The sequence below is a fragment of the Mustela nivalis genome (genome assembly GCF_964662115.1).
Source record: "Mustela nivalis genome assembly, chromosome: 8".
NCBI lineage: Eukaryota > Metazoa > Chordata > Mammalia > Carnivora > Mustelidae > Mustela > Mustela nivalis.
This window is the reverse complement of record NC_139027.1, coordinates 25,158,684-25,174,452: the sequence shown is the minus strand read 5'-3', so window position 1 is coordinate 25,174,452 and position 15,769 is coordinate 25,158,684. Positions and strand designations below refer to the sequence as shown.

General features: G+C 40.7%; 1 protein-coding gene across 7 annotated transcripts in view; it reads right to left on the bottom strand.

The window, feature by feature from the left end:
- Window positions 1-10,850, bottom strand: part of SPAST (spastin) — a 55,232-nt gene extending 44,382 nt beyond the window's left edge. For 2 of the 7 annotated variants that reach the window (XM_082745278.1, XM_082745279.1), the window contains exon 1: window positions 10,133-10,850. In XM_082745278.1, the coding sequence (XP_082601404.1) occupies window positions 10,133-10,547 (415 nt within the window). In that variant the 5' untranslated portion in view covers window positions 10,548-10,850. The remainder of the gene's footprint in view (window positions 1-10,132) is intronic. The other 5 variants (XM_082745280.1, XM_082745277.1, XM_082745282.1 and 2 more) reach the window with 4 other exon arrangements.
- Between the last annotated feature and the right edge of the window lie 4,919 nt (window positions 10,851-15,769).

The window sequence follows — 15,769 nt, the reverse complement described above, 5'->3', positions numbered from 1 at the left end:
GAGTTACCATATGATCTAGCAATTCTACTCCTAGGTAGATACTCAAAAGTACTGAGAGCAGGGGAGCAAACAGATAGCCATATATTACTGTTAACAGCAGCACAGTTCACAATAGATGGCAAAACCCAAAGTCCATCAACAGACAAATGATTAAACAAAATGTAGTAAATACATATAATGGAGTATTATTCAGCCTTAAAAACAAATGAAATCTGATATACAATGCAAGGGTGACGAACCTTGAAAACACTATGCTAAGTGAGACAAGTTAGATACAAAAGAATACTGAATGATTCCATTTAGATAAGGTACCTGAAATAGGAAAATTCATTGGTACAGAAAGCAGAACAGAAATTACCAAGGAAAGAGAGAAGGAGAAAGGGAGATGAGTGGGAGTTATAGTTTAATGGGTACAGAGTTTCTGTTTGGAATGATAAAAGGTTCTAGAAATGTACAGTATTGATGGTTGCACAACATTGGGAATGGACTTAATGCCACTGAATTGTACACTTAAAATGACTAAAACAGCAAAGTTTAGATTACCTATGCCTTAAAAAATGAAAAAACATTTTCTAACTGGCCTGTTCTAAGGACTGTGGTGGCCCTTGGTATACAGCAATGAAAATGAACAAACTAATGCCACGTGCAAGAGCACAGAATAAACCTGACCAGCATATATATTTTTTCCATTTTATTTCTTTTCAGTGTTCCAGCATTCATTGTTTATGCACTACACCCAGTGCTCCATGCAATACATGCCCTCCACAATATCCACCACCAGGCTCACCCAACTCCCTACCCCCTTCCCCTTCAAAACCTTCAGTTTGTTTCTCAGAGTCCACAGTCTCTCATGGTTCATCTTCTCATCTGACTTCCTTCTCCTCTCCATTTCCCTATGTCCTCCATGTTATTCCTTATGCTCCACAAGTAAGTGACACCATATGATAACTGACTCTCTCTGCTTGACTTATTTCATTCAGCATAGTCTCTTCCAGTCCCATGTTGATACAAAAGTTGGGTATTCATCCTTTCTGATGGAGGCATAATACTCCATTGTATATATGGACCATATCTTCTTTATCCATTTGTCCGTTGAAGGGCATCTTGGCTCTTTCCACAGTTTGGCGACTGTGGCCATTGCTGCTATGAACATTGGGGTACAGATGGCCCTTCTTTTCACTACATCAGTATCTTTGGGGTAAATACCTAGCAGTGCAATTGCAGGGTCATAGGGAAGCTCTATTTTTAATTTCTTAAGGAATCTCCACACTGTTTTCCAAAGTGGCTGCACCAACTTGTATTCCTACCACCAGTGTAAAAGGGTTCCCCTTTCTCTACATCCTCTTCAACGTATGTTGTTTACAGTCTGGTTAATTTTTTTGACCAGCATATATTAAGCAAAAGAAACCACACACAAAAGAACACTTACCATGTGATTTCATTTATAAAGCTCAAGATCAGGTAAAATTAATCTATAGTGTTAGAATTCGAATTGTAGGTATCTTTGCAAAGAATGGGGAAAGGTAGTAAATGGAAGAGAACATCACAAAGGCAAGCTTCTGGAGGAATACTCTTATTTCTTGACCTGGTAGGGTTTCAAACTGCTATGTTTACTTTGAAAATTCACTAAACACTACAGTAATTGTGCACTTTATGTATAATTTAATCAAAGTTTACTTAAAAGCTAAAGAGGGGAAGGTAAAGTATATATTTTTCTCAGAAGATTTTATTTGACAGAGAGACAGCGAGAGACGGAACACAAGTAGGGAAAGCCAAAGAGGGAGAAGCAGGCTTCCAGCTGGGCAGGGAGCCCGATCTGAGACCCTGGGATCATGACCTGAGCCAAAGGAAGATGCTTAGTGACTGAGCCACCCAGGCACCCTGATGAAGTATATTGAAATGGAAAGAGTCCCAAAACATTAAGGAAAAGGTTACGGATCAGTCTGTATATAACATTTTTTCCCACAAATGAATAAATATTTATGTTTATATAAATACATGAGGTCAGATAACTTACTAGGTAATCACCTCCCTAAGGATAAGATTACAGAGGATTTTCACTTTCTATATGTGTATTTGTTCATTATTTTAATTTTTTTAGAAGATTTAATCATTGGGGGAGAGGGGAGCACACCCATGCACAAAGTGGGGAGAATCTCAAGCAGACTGCACACCAAGCACAGAGCTACAGAGCTGGACACATGGATCAATCCTACCACGCCAAGATCATGACCTGAGCCAAAACCAAGAGTTAGATGGTTAACCAACTGAGTCAACAGGGGTCCCCATTATTTTAATTTTTGAGCATATGCTAGCATACAGAAATAGTAATGATACCCATCTTTAGATAGAGGTAAGCACAGTAGATTAAGTTATGAATTATATACTGCATCTTTTCATTCAGATAGTAGTAGTAGTACCCACACTGCCACAAGAAGGGACAAAATAAGAGTAGTTTGGGATGGAGAGAGAGAGGATGTATGTTCATGATATTACAGTATGGAAACTTAAGCCCTTGAATATCCTCTAATAGCTATATGACTTTGGGAAAGTCAGTTAATCTCACTGGGTTTTACTCTGCTGACTTAAAAACAAGATGACATTTCTTTCACCTAACCCTGAGTTGTGGCAAAAATCAAGTGAAACAGGATATGTGACAATACTTTAAAAAATAAAGCAGCACATCGGGGCGCCTGGGTGGCTCAGTGCGTTAAGCCTCTGCCTTCGGCTCAGGTCATGATCTCAGAGTCCTGGAATAGAGCCCCGCATTGGGCTCTCTGCTCAGCAGGGAGCCTGCTTCCCTTCCTCTCTCTGTCAAATAAATAAATAAAATCTTTAAAAAAAAAAAAAAAGCAGCACATCAATATTACTTTTACAATATTTATTATAATTGGTACATCTGTTGGCTAACTTAAATCCTTCTACTTCGGAACTGCATGCACAGTGTATGTTTGTGATTGTTGCTCATTTAAGTTATGTAAAGCCACTGCTTTTACTTATTTACTCCTCTAGTATCTGCCTACAAAAAACACGCAACAAATATACCAATTTTCCTACACAATTTTCTTTTAGGAACTTACAAGGGTCACAATTAGCAGAATAAGAGGTATCTTTAAAAAATTCTACAGTAGGCGAGTCCGGGTGGCTAAGTTTGTTAAGTGTCTGCCTTTGGCTAAGGTCACGATCCAGAGGTCCTGGGACTGGGCTCCCTGGTCAGGGAGAATCTGCTTCTTCCTCTCCCTCTGCCGGACTCCCTACTCACGTTGGTTCTCTCTCTCTCAAATAAATAAAATCTTAAAAAAAAAAAAATCCTACAACAGATTTCATTGTGTGCTAAACTGTAATAAATCACAGGATCATGAAGCATCAGTGAAGAGCCCCCAGATTACTCTTCTCATAGTTCACTACTACAGAAAGGATACTTTCTACTGTGTTTTAATTCAGCAAAAAGGTCATACTTGCATTCACTTTCCAACTTCAAGGTTTATCTCTGAAGTAAAGACGTTCCCATTTAATTGGCAAGGTTCTGAATCCCATGGAAAGAAATCATCTCAGCTTTGGACATTTTCTTTAAACCTTAAGAATGTCAATTAATTTATCTTCTTTGAAGTCTTTTGTATTTACTATGGGTAGTAGGTAACTTTAATTTTTTTCTACGCATTTTCTTTATTTTCCAAATTCTCTACTGAGACGCTTACATTATATTCACATATGAGTACAAAATGATTAGTTTTATCTCTTTTAAAATAAAAGGTTAGGGTGCCCGGGTGGCTCAGTCAATTAAGCAATTGCCTTCAGCTCAGGTCATGATCTCAGGGTCCTGGGATCGAGCCCACATCGGGCTCCATGCTCAGCGGGAAGCCTGCTTCTCCCTCTCTCACTCCCCCTGCTTGTGTTCCCTCTCTCGCTGTCTCTCTCTCTGTCAAATGAACAAAAATCTTTATTCATAAATAAATAAAATATTTTAAATAAAATAAAATAAAATAAAAGGTTAGGATACCAAGTGAGCTGGGGGGGAGACTTCCATCTGTTTTTTTCTGAACTGAGGGTCACAATTAGCAAACATATTTTTATATCACTCTTTAGGTAATTCCCCTTCTTCCTCAAATGTCATTTATGTGGCTGCTATATCCTAAAAAGCGTAACAGAAACAAGGTATCAAGGTTTAACAATAACTCACAGGGGCTATAATCTTAAAAGGATTGTTGAATAACAGCAGTCCTGTTTTCTGAGGACCTACTCTATGCAGGCACTAAGTATTTACAAACACTGACTCAGTGCAGTAACTTCGCCAAGATCTTGAATAGTCAGAACTCAAATGTCATTTTGAATACTAGGCACTACAATTTTAAAAGGATAAAATTAGGTCCTCGAAGCTGAGAAAGAGAAAAGCAGGCCCTGACATCCAAGAGCTGGCCTGGTACTATCAGGCAGGCCTTGGTGTAACTAGGAGCTGAACTGGCATTACTGCCAGACCTGGTGCTCTGTTGATCATAAACAATTTCATAGAACATCAACATCAGATAAGGTCACTTTGTGATTGTAATGGATGAAGACAAAACATGACCACTCCATAATCATGTCTAAATACAGAACAACATGAATATTGTCCAAGCCATGAAATACCAAGCATCTTCCTCTTCAGGCTAATGAGTGCTTTTCAACCAGCTACAGCTTTAGCCTCCTTCTGGCCTTCCCGCTTTCTAGATCATATTCAAGTTACTTAATCATAGAATACCCCTCTTCCTGACAGCATCCAATGCAGAAGAACAAAATCCTGCTTCCTTAAATCCTCCTCAAAATCACCTGATATAAGCCCAAATCCCGTAAGTTATTTCTAGCACCCTTTCCTGAGATGCCATGGTTCCCACCATGTGTGTTCTCCCCGCTTCTATAATAAATCCCACTTGTTCAGCCACAGGGGTTCTACTGATGGTTGACTGAAAGACACTGACAAAGCCCACTTAAGAACAACAGTTAAGGGGCGCTTGGGTGGCTCAGTGGGTTAAAGTCTCTGCCTTCAGCTCAGGTCCTGGTCCCAGGGTCCCGGGATTGAGCCCCGAATTCCCCTGCACTGGGCTCTCTGCTCAGCAAAGAGCCTGCTTCCTCCTCTCTCTGCCTGCCTCACTGCCTACTTGTGATCTCTGTCTGTCAAATAAATAAATAAAATCTTAAAAAGTAAAAAAGAACAGTTAATTCTCTCCTTTTCGATTATAGCATAAATAATTGCAAAGAGGAGCAAAGACACGTGAATAAGTTTAACATTTCTATGCTATACCTTCATAGCTGTAAAACATAGTCTCTAGGATAATCATAGATTTTATTATTTTTCTTTCCTCATTTACCAAATGAACAACTGCTGAGATTTGAGTGTGCTCAAAGTTTCATTCTATAGGATGTCTAGTGTGGGTAGTTAATTCACAAGGAGAAAAAAAAAGGCTACCTTAGCTCATTAATACCTCCACTGGTATTATATAGGTCAAGGAGTATTACAGGTCAAAAAAGACGAAAAGTAGTAGAGAAACAGAAAATCTATACTTTGCCAGATGTCAAAAAGCCAACTACCATTGGGTGGAACATGGGGAATACGATAGTAAAAAAGAAGCAGGAAGGGTTAGGGAAGATCCTTTTTTCAATAATTTAATATCCATTTACTGCCTGTCTACTCCTTAACTGTTCTTAGGATGACTAACAATACTCTTAGGAATCTAGTTACCAGGTGAGCTTTATAGGGTTTAACTGTATTCTACATTAGGAAAAATATAAATTGCAATTTTAAAAAACCAGAGAAAGGGACCCAAGTTCCTAACAGTGGCTGCCTTTTTGTCTCTTTAGTGCAAATGCCATTAAATATTCTTGAATAGAAATGGGAAATGTATATCGTGTATTTAATAAAAGGTAATGCTATTCTTTTGGAAAAGAGTAATATTATGTAAATATCCATCCACCCGAATAATTCTTTGTTGTAATCATGGAAACTTTAAAGAAGAATCATTAGGCCCAAGAAAATTGTCTGAAATCAATCCTTTCAAAATAGTGACTAGCAGTTTTTAGGGGTAAAAGAAAGTACACCAAATCTGACATTTCTGATCCCTATTCTCTATCAACACTCTGAAAATATAGTTAGGAAAGGTATTTTGTGTGTGCAAGGTTAAATAGTGCAAGGTTGTTACATAGGAATACAAATTTGTATGACAACATTTTAAAAGCCTAATGTTTTAAATATGAGCTGACTAGGAATAAATATAAGAGATTCTATTTAGACCATTTCTGTCCTTGATCCCAGGTTCTTCATTCCTACAATATCCTGAGAAACCGACTCTCTTTCATACAACACACTGGGCCCTTACTGTCAAGTTCTACATACTCCAGGTAATCAAACCACACCCAGAAAACCTGCACCACTCTATTACCCAGGAGATCTTAGGCTTGTCTACTTGCAGGAGCCATGCCAAACATGTTAGATCATGTTCTGGTTAATCCAAAGACCCACTATGACAACCTCCTCTTTTCCCCCAAGTATTCCAAGGGGCCCAGTACTAGGATTACAAAACAGAAAACCTGCTTAAAGCAGAAAGTATAATGAGGGGCATAATTTTCTGTTCACCTAAACTCTGTTCCTGGTTCTGCTAATGTGAGTTCACTCTTTAAATTTCAGTTTCTCCATATACATAATGGATATAAAAGGTTATCAGTTTTCCAAGGATGTTCAACAATTATATATCCAAAAAAATATTTAACTCCCTAAAAAAAATGAGACATATAATATGCATGAAAACACATACACATTTTTTTTTTTTTAAACACACACACACATTTTAATGATCATAGAGCAAATGCTGTCTTACATCTTACTGGAGAGGAAGTGAGTTTTCTTAAGTAGCATCGAGAATGCACAGAACTGTGCAAATTAACTGGTATCCAATAAATGCTTTTTTAAATGAACAGAACTCAAATATCCTTACATTAGGTAATTAAATTTACTGTGTTATTCTTCTCTATTTTAAATAGTTTGGTTTCAGACAAATTTAGGCCTTTTTGAAAATTCAGTGTCAAAGCTGACTATGCCATAAGAATAAAATACAAAATAAACAGTCACCTTATAAACCATATTTATACACTACTTTATTGAAATGAGATTTAATTTGGCCTTTATTATTTCAAGGCATCAAATGTTTCAATTAATTAACACCACAACAGTCTGAAATAGCCCATGTTACCTGATGAAATAAAGTGGCTTTCAACATAGTTAGAAGCTAAGTCAGGTTACTAAGGGAATGGCAGTGCATGACATTACTAGTCCCTTGACGGTTTACCACAAAGTTAAGAAACGTTTGAAGACTGCTTTAAAGACAATTCATTTCTATCCGTTCATATCTATTTTGACACAGTGAGAAAGGAGAATAAAATTCTCTTACACTGTCAAGGGTGGTTGAGAGATAAGCAGACTGTAAACGTAAATTCTTGCAACTACTGGATTAAGGCTAAAGTATAAAAAGTTAGAATATTCTAAGGGAAAATTATGAGAAAAGAACTATGACAATGAAAACTTAGCTTTAATTCATTTTTTAAGGAAAAATGAATATTTAACTAATTTGTTTCAGTTTGAACTAATTAGTTTCAGCACATAATACATCAGCTGTATAACACAAACTAAAAAGTTATCATGGTTTATTCTAAAGTCTACTTCAGAAACTAAAGTATTGGGGCACCTGGGTGGTTCAGTCGTTAAGCGTCTGCCTTTGGCTCAGGTCATGGTCCCAGGGTCCTGGGATGGAACCCTGCATCACTCAGCAGGAGGCCTGCTTCCCCATCTCCCCCTGCTGTATTCCCTCTCTCGCTCTCTATGTCAAATAAATAAAAATATTTTTAAAAAAACCAAAAAACTAAAGTACAAATAAAGCAAAAAACTCTGAACAGAAACATGAACAGTGGAGAGTTGAGTATGCAACCTATGGATTGCTGAAAATATACTTTTAAAATATTTTAGAAGATTTAAATATAATAGGTGTAGTCATGTATGTAATACTCTATAAGACAAGTCATAAGTTTGAAACCAAAGGTCTGATTTCTACTTGTCACTTATCCCTACTTAAGGAACTGATTTCTCTTTAAATCTAAGAGCCTCGGGTCTTTTTTTTTTTTTTTTTTTTAATACCTAGGTTATCCTTGTCCTCTTCTCTTACCTCCCAGCTGTCATCACCCAGTGTTAAAAAAAAATTTCCTTGTGTTTTCTGGTGTTCTCTTCCTAAATACTACAATGAATCTACCCTTAAACGTATTCCCCCTATTCTAAAACATCTTTTGACCTAGATTAGTAAACTTCTGGGGACCCTACTGTAATTGGATCGTGCAATCAAACAGTGCTTCTCCAGGAAGGGATGATGGTACCCTTATTCATCCTCACCAAGGATCCTTCAATGTTCCAAGAGATGGTACAGAATGAAACATTTAACAAAAACTTCCTTCCACAAACACATGGTATTCTTTTTTCTTAAACAGAACTCTTTCCTAGAGCTCTCTTCTATAGATTTTTTTAAAGTAATCTCCACAGCCAACGTGAGGCTTGAACTCACAACCCCAAGATCAAGAGCTGCATGTTCCACCGACTGAGAGAGCCGGATGCCCCCTTCCTCGAACTCTTAAACTCCACTGTCCTTACTATCAAAACCATGAACACCTGCTTCTTCTTTAATACTTCTCACTCCTGGGGCGCCTGGGTGGCTCAGTGAGTTGAGGCCTCTGCCTTCGGCTCGGGTCATGATCCCAGGGTCCTGGGATCGAGCCCCAAATCGGGCTCTCTGCCCAGCGGGGAGCCTGCTTCCTCCTCTCTCTCTGCCTGCCTCTCAGCCTACTTGTAATCTCTGCCTGTCAAATAAATAAATAAAATCTTAAAAAAAAAAATACATCTCACTCCTGGGTTCCACAAAGGAAACAGGTTTCAACAAAACTAAATTCTAGAACAGTTTCTGTAGTTGACAGTAGTGAGAGTCTACAAATGGCCTGCTGAATGTTGTTGTCTTTTGGATAAATGACAGTGCAAGTGAGTACCTAAGTGAAGTGATACAAAAATGTTCTTTGGTAGTTACAGGAAAAAGATCTTTGCATATTGGAGGCAGGCATGAAAGGAGGGATTTTCAAAATGTTGCAAAACTCCTAACTTCAGTTCTCATCTTCCATAAAAAAGTGTTCATTAGGAATTAGCATAGGTTTGGAATGACCTGCTTTAATCTTTTGAGCCTCCCTTCCTTCATCTGCAACACGCTGATACTAACAGTATTTTCACCTCACAAGGTAATTGTGAGGATTAAGTAAAGAACACATACAAAGCTAACAGTACAGCGGTTGGTGCACTGCACGACTTAAACACGTTAGTTTCAGAAATCTGAAGGATACAGTATTCTTGCCTTCATTCAGAAATAAATAATCTTAAAAAATAAAAGAAATACAAATCTGTTTCAAGTTATATTGAGAAACTTAGAGGCTACCTTGGAATACTGATTTAGATGAAATAAAATCTAACAAGGACAAAAGTTTCATGTTAAAATAGAACTTTATTAAAAAAAATACTTAGAAGTCGTTATATGGATAAAATGTCACGAAACTTTAAAAAAATGCCAATTCAGCTATAATCATATGCAGCTGTTCCTTTCAAAATTAAGTCACCATTTTTTTTTTTTTTGACACTACAGTACTCTGCTTTCATTAAAAGCCTATAACAAGACACAGCTTCTCCGATACCGAAACCTTTTGGAAACCTGGCTCAGAGGAAGGCACACATTGTTTACAGTGCAAGAAAGAATCCGTGTGGTCATTCTAGAACAACTGTCACTGTCAATAGCACGACTGGCTGTCTCATAGGGACTTGGTTCATGCAGAAGTGTAGGGGAAGGCTGGTGTCTGAAACAAAGTCGACAGCCAGGGTGCCTGAAAGGGGAGAGGTCTCACTGAGAATCGGAGAGGATGAGTCTGACTGCGGTGAAGCCGCCCGGGGTGGGCGGGGGGAGAGGATCAATTCCGGGGTTGCGCCGCCCGCTCCCGAAGCAAAGGGACCGCAGGTGTTGCCCTCCCTGGGCGACCCGTCCGCTTTCTTCCCGGCGCCGCCGCCCCCTCCCTCCAGCCCCGCACTTACCTTTCTCGTCCTCATCGATGCGCAGGGCAATGGAGATGTACTCGAAGGCCTGTTTGTGGAAGGCTCGGACGCTCTCGGCCTCCCCGCCCGGTACTGGCGCCGGGGGCGAGGCCGAGGCCGGCGCCGGCGCGGCCCGGGAGCTCCTCTTGGCAGCCATGAGGGCGCGGGAGAAGCGCTGGCAGAGCCACACGAAGAGGAGCCCCAGGTGGAAGGCGACCAAACGCAGCAGCGCGAAGCCTACGAACAGCGGGTAGGAGAAGTAGTACAGGTTTCGCTTATGCAGCGACTCCGGAGGGGGGGCCGGTCTGGGGGCGGGACGGGCGGGGGCCAGGCAGGGGGGCGGAGGCCTGGGAGGCACCGGGCTGCTGCAGCCGCCGGAGCCTTTCTTCTTCCCTCGTCCACCCGGAGAATTCATTCACAGCTCCCACTGCCGCCGCCGCCATAACCCGCCTCCCGCAGACCGACGGCGACCAAGCCACGGCGGCGGCCACTGGGACGGCGAGGGCCACAGACGCCCGCGCGTCCGCCGTTCCGAGAGCTCGGCACCTCCACGCGCTGCTCGCCGGCCCCGCCCCTTTCTCTTCGCTCGGCCAGGAGCACAACCCCTTTCCTCCTCCAGCGGTCGGTGGTTCCTGCCCCTCCCGCTCTGTGTCCTCTCAGCCTCCTGGTAGCTCCGAGCTGTGGCCGCGCACGCGCACGCCTGCCCATGTCTTTCTCCAGCGCGCGCGCGCACGCCGCCGTCTTTGTTGCCCTGAGCTCCTAGTGCGCGTGTGCAGCTCCCGCCCCTCGGGCTCTTCCGTGTGGAACTACAGTTCCCAAGGTGCAATTCAGCTACGTCATCCTCGGGGATCCGTCGCTCTACAGACTACGCTATCCCGGGAGAGTTGCTTAAGCTGAAAACCTCGGTCATCAATTTACCGTGGGGACAGCTGCGGTTTGGGCTCGCTCGACTGGTTCGCAGGGCTACTATCTCGCAGTGCTATCGCCCTTATATTTCTTTCAGCATTTTCTGCCAGTCTCCGGCAAGGGATGATTGATCTGACTTCCATCTCAAAAGTAATGGGTACCATGAAAACAATCTCAATGTCCATCAACAGGAAAAGAATTAAATGAATTATGGAATACCCATATGTAATTCTGTGGAACATTTAAAAAGAATGAGGTGGATTTTTATGTACTGATAAAGAAGGGTGTCCATGATTATTTGTTAGGTGAAAATAGGATATTACAGACCAGTGTGATGTGATCGTATTTTGTATTAAAAAGAATAAATGGAAAGAAAAAATTAATGGAGACCAATCTGGGAATTATTCTCTGTGAGGGAAGCAACTGTAGAGACATATAAACTTAAAGTCGCCGAAACCAAAAATGTTAGTCCAGTGAAACGAAGTGAACAATTCTAGAGATTTAGTTAGTATGTGTTTAGATGTCTGTTTTGAAAAATTAGTTTGAATAGGGGCATTCCTAGGTTTCACACTGATCATCCCACAGTTTACTGAAAATCCAAACTGGGCTTTGTTTGTTTGGTTGGCTGGTTGGTTTTTGGTTTTGTTTGTTTTGTTTTGTGTTTTGTTTTTTTGTTTTTTTAACCTACTGGATGTCCCTTCCTTTGGGAACTACCCACTCACCTCTGCTGCCTGTATATCAATGACCAGCAAGCACTGAACCCGGCCTCCCAGATCAGAGATGGAAACACGAGGTTACTCTACTCTCCTAGAAACTGGAGTTTGGGATGGACACACTGGAATAGAAGGTACTAGGAACTGAGTGCTCTAAAAAGCTGGTCTGTCAGTTTGTCTCATTGAGATGCCCAGAGCTGCCAGTTTCCTGGACTGGACACTTGATAGTGTAACCTATCCAATGAACTATTCAGTCTGTTTCTCTGTTTCTCTGATTTTCCCTCCCTTTGCCCATCTATCTCCCTTTTCTCCTCTCTTTTTCTTTTTACTTGGGTTAACCATAGTTGTTTCTTATTGCCTAAAAATAAAGAGTCCTAACTGATACAAAGTTCCTATTGTTTATAGAGTGAGATTTGCAAAAGCTTCATGCCAGCTTCCAAAAATCTCCATATTCTGGCCACAACTTTATTTAAATTTCCCTACGACTACTCCCGTACAAACATAAATTACTGCAAAAACGACCTGTCCTCTGTTCCCCTCCAACTGCTCCCTACCCCTTTTCCTGCCTCTGTGTTTCTACCAATTTCTCATTCTCAAATGTCCTCTCTTACATCTGATTTTTTTTAAAATATTTCACTTACTTATTTGACAGAGATCACAAGTAGGCAGAGAGTCAGGCAGAGAGAGAGGAAGAAGCAGGCTCTCCAATGAGCAGAGAGCCCGATGTAGGGCTCGATCCCAGGACCTGGGGATCATGACCTGAGCCGAAGGCAGAGGCCTTAATCCCCTGAGCCACCCAGGCGCCCCTACATCTGTTTTTTTTTTTTTTTTTTAAGATTTTATTTATTTATTTGACAGACAGGGATCACAAGCAGGCAGAGAGGCAGGCAGAGAGAGAGGAAGAAGCAGGCTCTCAAATGAGCAGAGAGCCCAATGCGGGGCTCGATCCCAGGACCCTGGGATCATGACCTGAGCTGAAGGCAGAGGCTTTAACCCACTGAGCCACCCAGGAGCCCCTACATCTGGTTTTTTAAATAGATTTTTTATTTATTCATTTGAGAGAGAGAGAGCACGCACAAGCGGGGCGGGGGGGTGTGCAGAGCAGAGGGAAAAGCGGACTCCCTGCCAAGCAGAGAGCCCTATATGGGACTTGATTCCAGTACCCTGGAATCATGACCCAAGCCTAAGGCAGACAACCGACTGAGACACCTAGGCACCATCTTTCACTTCTAATTAATTTCAATTCCTGACTTCTCTCTTTGGAAACCCATAGTACTTTTGTTGTTATGTGAAATCTATAAGTATATCATGTAAACAAGATGTATATAACTTTCTTTTTTTAAGATTTTACTTATTTATTTGACAGAGAGAGAGCACAAACAGAGGAAATGGCAGGCAGAGGGAGAGGAAGAAGCAGGCTCCCACTGAGCACAAAGCCCTATGCGGGACTCCATCCCAGGTCCCTGGGACCATGACCTGAGCCCAGGCGCCCAAGATGTATATAATTTCTATGTGTCAAGAAAAACTAATGTAACCAGTTCCTTGCACTTTTTGAGCCCCTCCCTAATCTCAATTTCATTTCTCCCTTTTCAGAGAAAGCCACTGTCCTGAATTTTGTATTTGTTTTTCCTTTGCCTTTCATTTTAGCTTTGCAATGTACATATGTATTTCTAAACCATATATTGTGTAGTTTTGCCTGGTTTTACCACCTGTATTCTTAATTAGCTTTCTTCTGCTCAATAGCTAAGTATTTGCAGTAACTCTTTGTTAATTTGTATAGCTATAATACATTTATTTTCACTGCTATGTAGTATTCCACTATATAAATTTACAATTTATTTTACCATTCAACTGTTGATGGATATTTAGTTTGGTGCTACTTTTGTTTTTGTTTTTCCTTAAATAACTTTTTAACTTTAACACAGCTCAAAGTAGAGTAGCTCTGGAGGCAGACTGGTTGCATTTAAATCCCTGCTCTACCACTTTCTGTGATCTTGGACTACTGAGTGACTCAGCTTTCACATGTATTACGTTATAACAGAGTAGTAGGCAGTGCCTGGAATGAAGTTGCTGCTTGACATTTGTTGATTGAAGAATGGTTCTCTCTCACATCTACACAGATACTATAATCCACTAAAATGAATTACTGTCAAGTTTCCAAACATTCTTTGCTCTTCCTTGGACCACAGTCCTCAAGTCATTTTTCTTTCTCTTAGAATAGCTTCTCCTCCTACTTCCACTGTCAAAATCCTTCATGGCTTAACTGTAATGTTAACTTCTTGATAAATCCTTCCCTCATCACCTCTTGCAGAAACAATCCTATCTTTTAACTCTTTTTTTAAAGATTTTATTTATTTATGTGACAGACAGAGATTACAAGTAGGCAGAGAAGCAGGCAGAGAGAAAAGGAGAGGCAGGCTCCCTTCTGAGCAGAGAGCCCGATGTGGGGCTCGATCCCAGGACCCTGAGATCATGACCTGAGCCAAAGGCAGAGGCTTTAACCCACTGAGCCACCCAGGTGCCCCCTATCTTTTAATTCTTATGACAATTTGGTTGTGTTACTCTATGACTCTTTTAATATATTGTCTGTGATAGTTATTTAAATACTTTATTTCTTCCTGATATAAATTATGAACTTATTTCAACACAACTTATTTGAAGCCAAACTTTACACATTTTGGCTTACTTTCTGCACCTAGCTTGATGCCTTTCTTATGGTACTCAATATTATTAATTTGAAAAACAATTTAAACAGGTGATTGTTATAGACATCCGTTGCCATGTAATAAAACATTCCAAAAATGTACTGGCCTAAGATTATAGCCATTATTTACTCATGATTCTGTGGGTGAGCAATGTGGGCTGGGTTTACCAGGCAGTTCTTCTATTGGCCTTGCCTGTGGTCATTCACATAGATGTTAGTCATCTGATGGGTTGATTGGACCTGGGTGCCCTAGCTATCCTCCCTCCCATGTCCAGATGGTGGTGGTGGCTGTTGGTTGGGGCACGTGTCTCCAGTAGGGTATTCCAGACTTCTTTACGTAGCATCTGCCTTCCAAGAGAGCAGGAGTGGGAGCTGCAGGGTCTCTTGAAGCCTAAACTCCACATTTGCACATTATCATTTCTGTGGCATTCTGTCATCAAAGCAAATCAGCTCCAAAGTAAGAAATGGGAAAATAAATTCTATACTTGATGGAGGAGTGGCAAAGTCACATTACAAAGGGGCATATATACATATATATTTAGGGATGGAAGGAATTATTGTACCATCTCTGCAAGTAATCTCTCATAGTGATTATTTGTAGAATTTCCTTTTATCTTAAATTCAGATTTCAACTTAAATCTTAGATGGATTGCTCATCTAAGAAAGCATTTCCCAATGATCTTGCTGAATCATAAAAACCTACTTAGTTTTAATCATGAGGTAAATTAACACACTTAATTTTTTTAAAAGATGTTATTTATTTGACAGAGAGAGAGAGAGCACAAGTAAGCAGAGCGGCAGGCTCTCTGCTGAGCAGGGAGCCCATGCAGGCTCGATCCCAAGACCTGGCTGGGATCATGACCTGAGCCGAAGGCAGCTGCTTAACCAACAGAGCCACCTAGGTGCCCCAAAACACTTAATTTTTTAAATATTTTTATTTATTTCTTCGTGAGGAGAGAGAGAGAGAGAGAGAGAGAGAGAGAGAGAAAGCACAAGCAGGGGGAGGGGCAGAGGGAGAAGGAGGCTCCTCACTGTCAGGGCTGGATCCCAGGACCGTAGGTTCATGACCTCAGCCAAAAGCAGACCCTTAACCAACTGAGCCATCCAGGCGCCCCAACACACTTAATTTTAAGATTATTTACTACCAGCTAATATTTATTGAATCTGTATTCTGGGCTAAGCAGGTTAACTTATACTGTCTTATTCAACCACCACTATTTGAGTTAAGCATTATCGTCTCATTTTAATTCATTTATTTTTCTTTAAAAATAAGGAACTTGAAGATCTAACAGTTTGTTAAGTAGCATCACATAA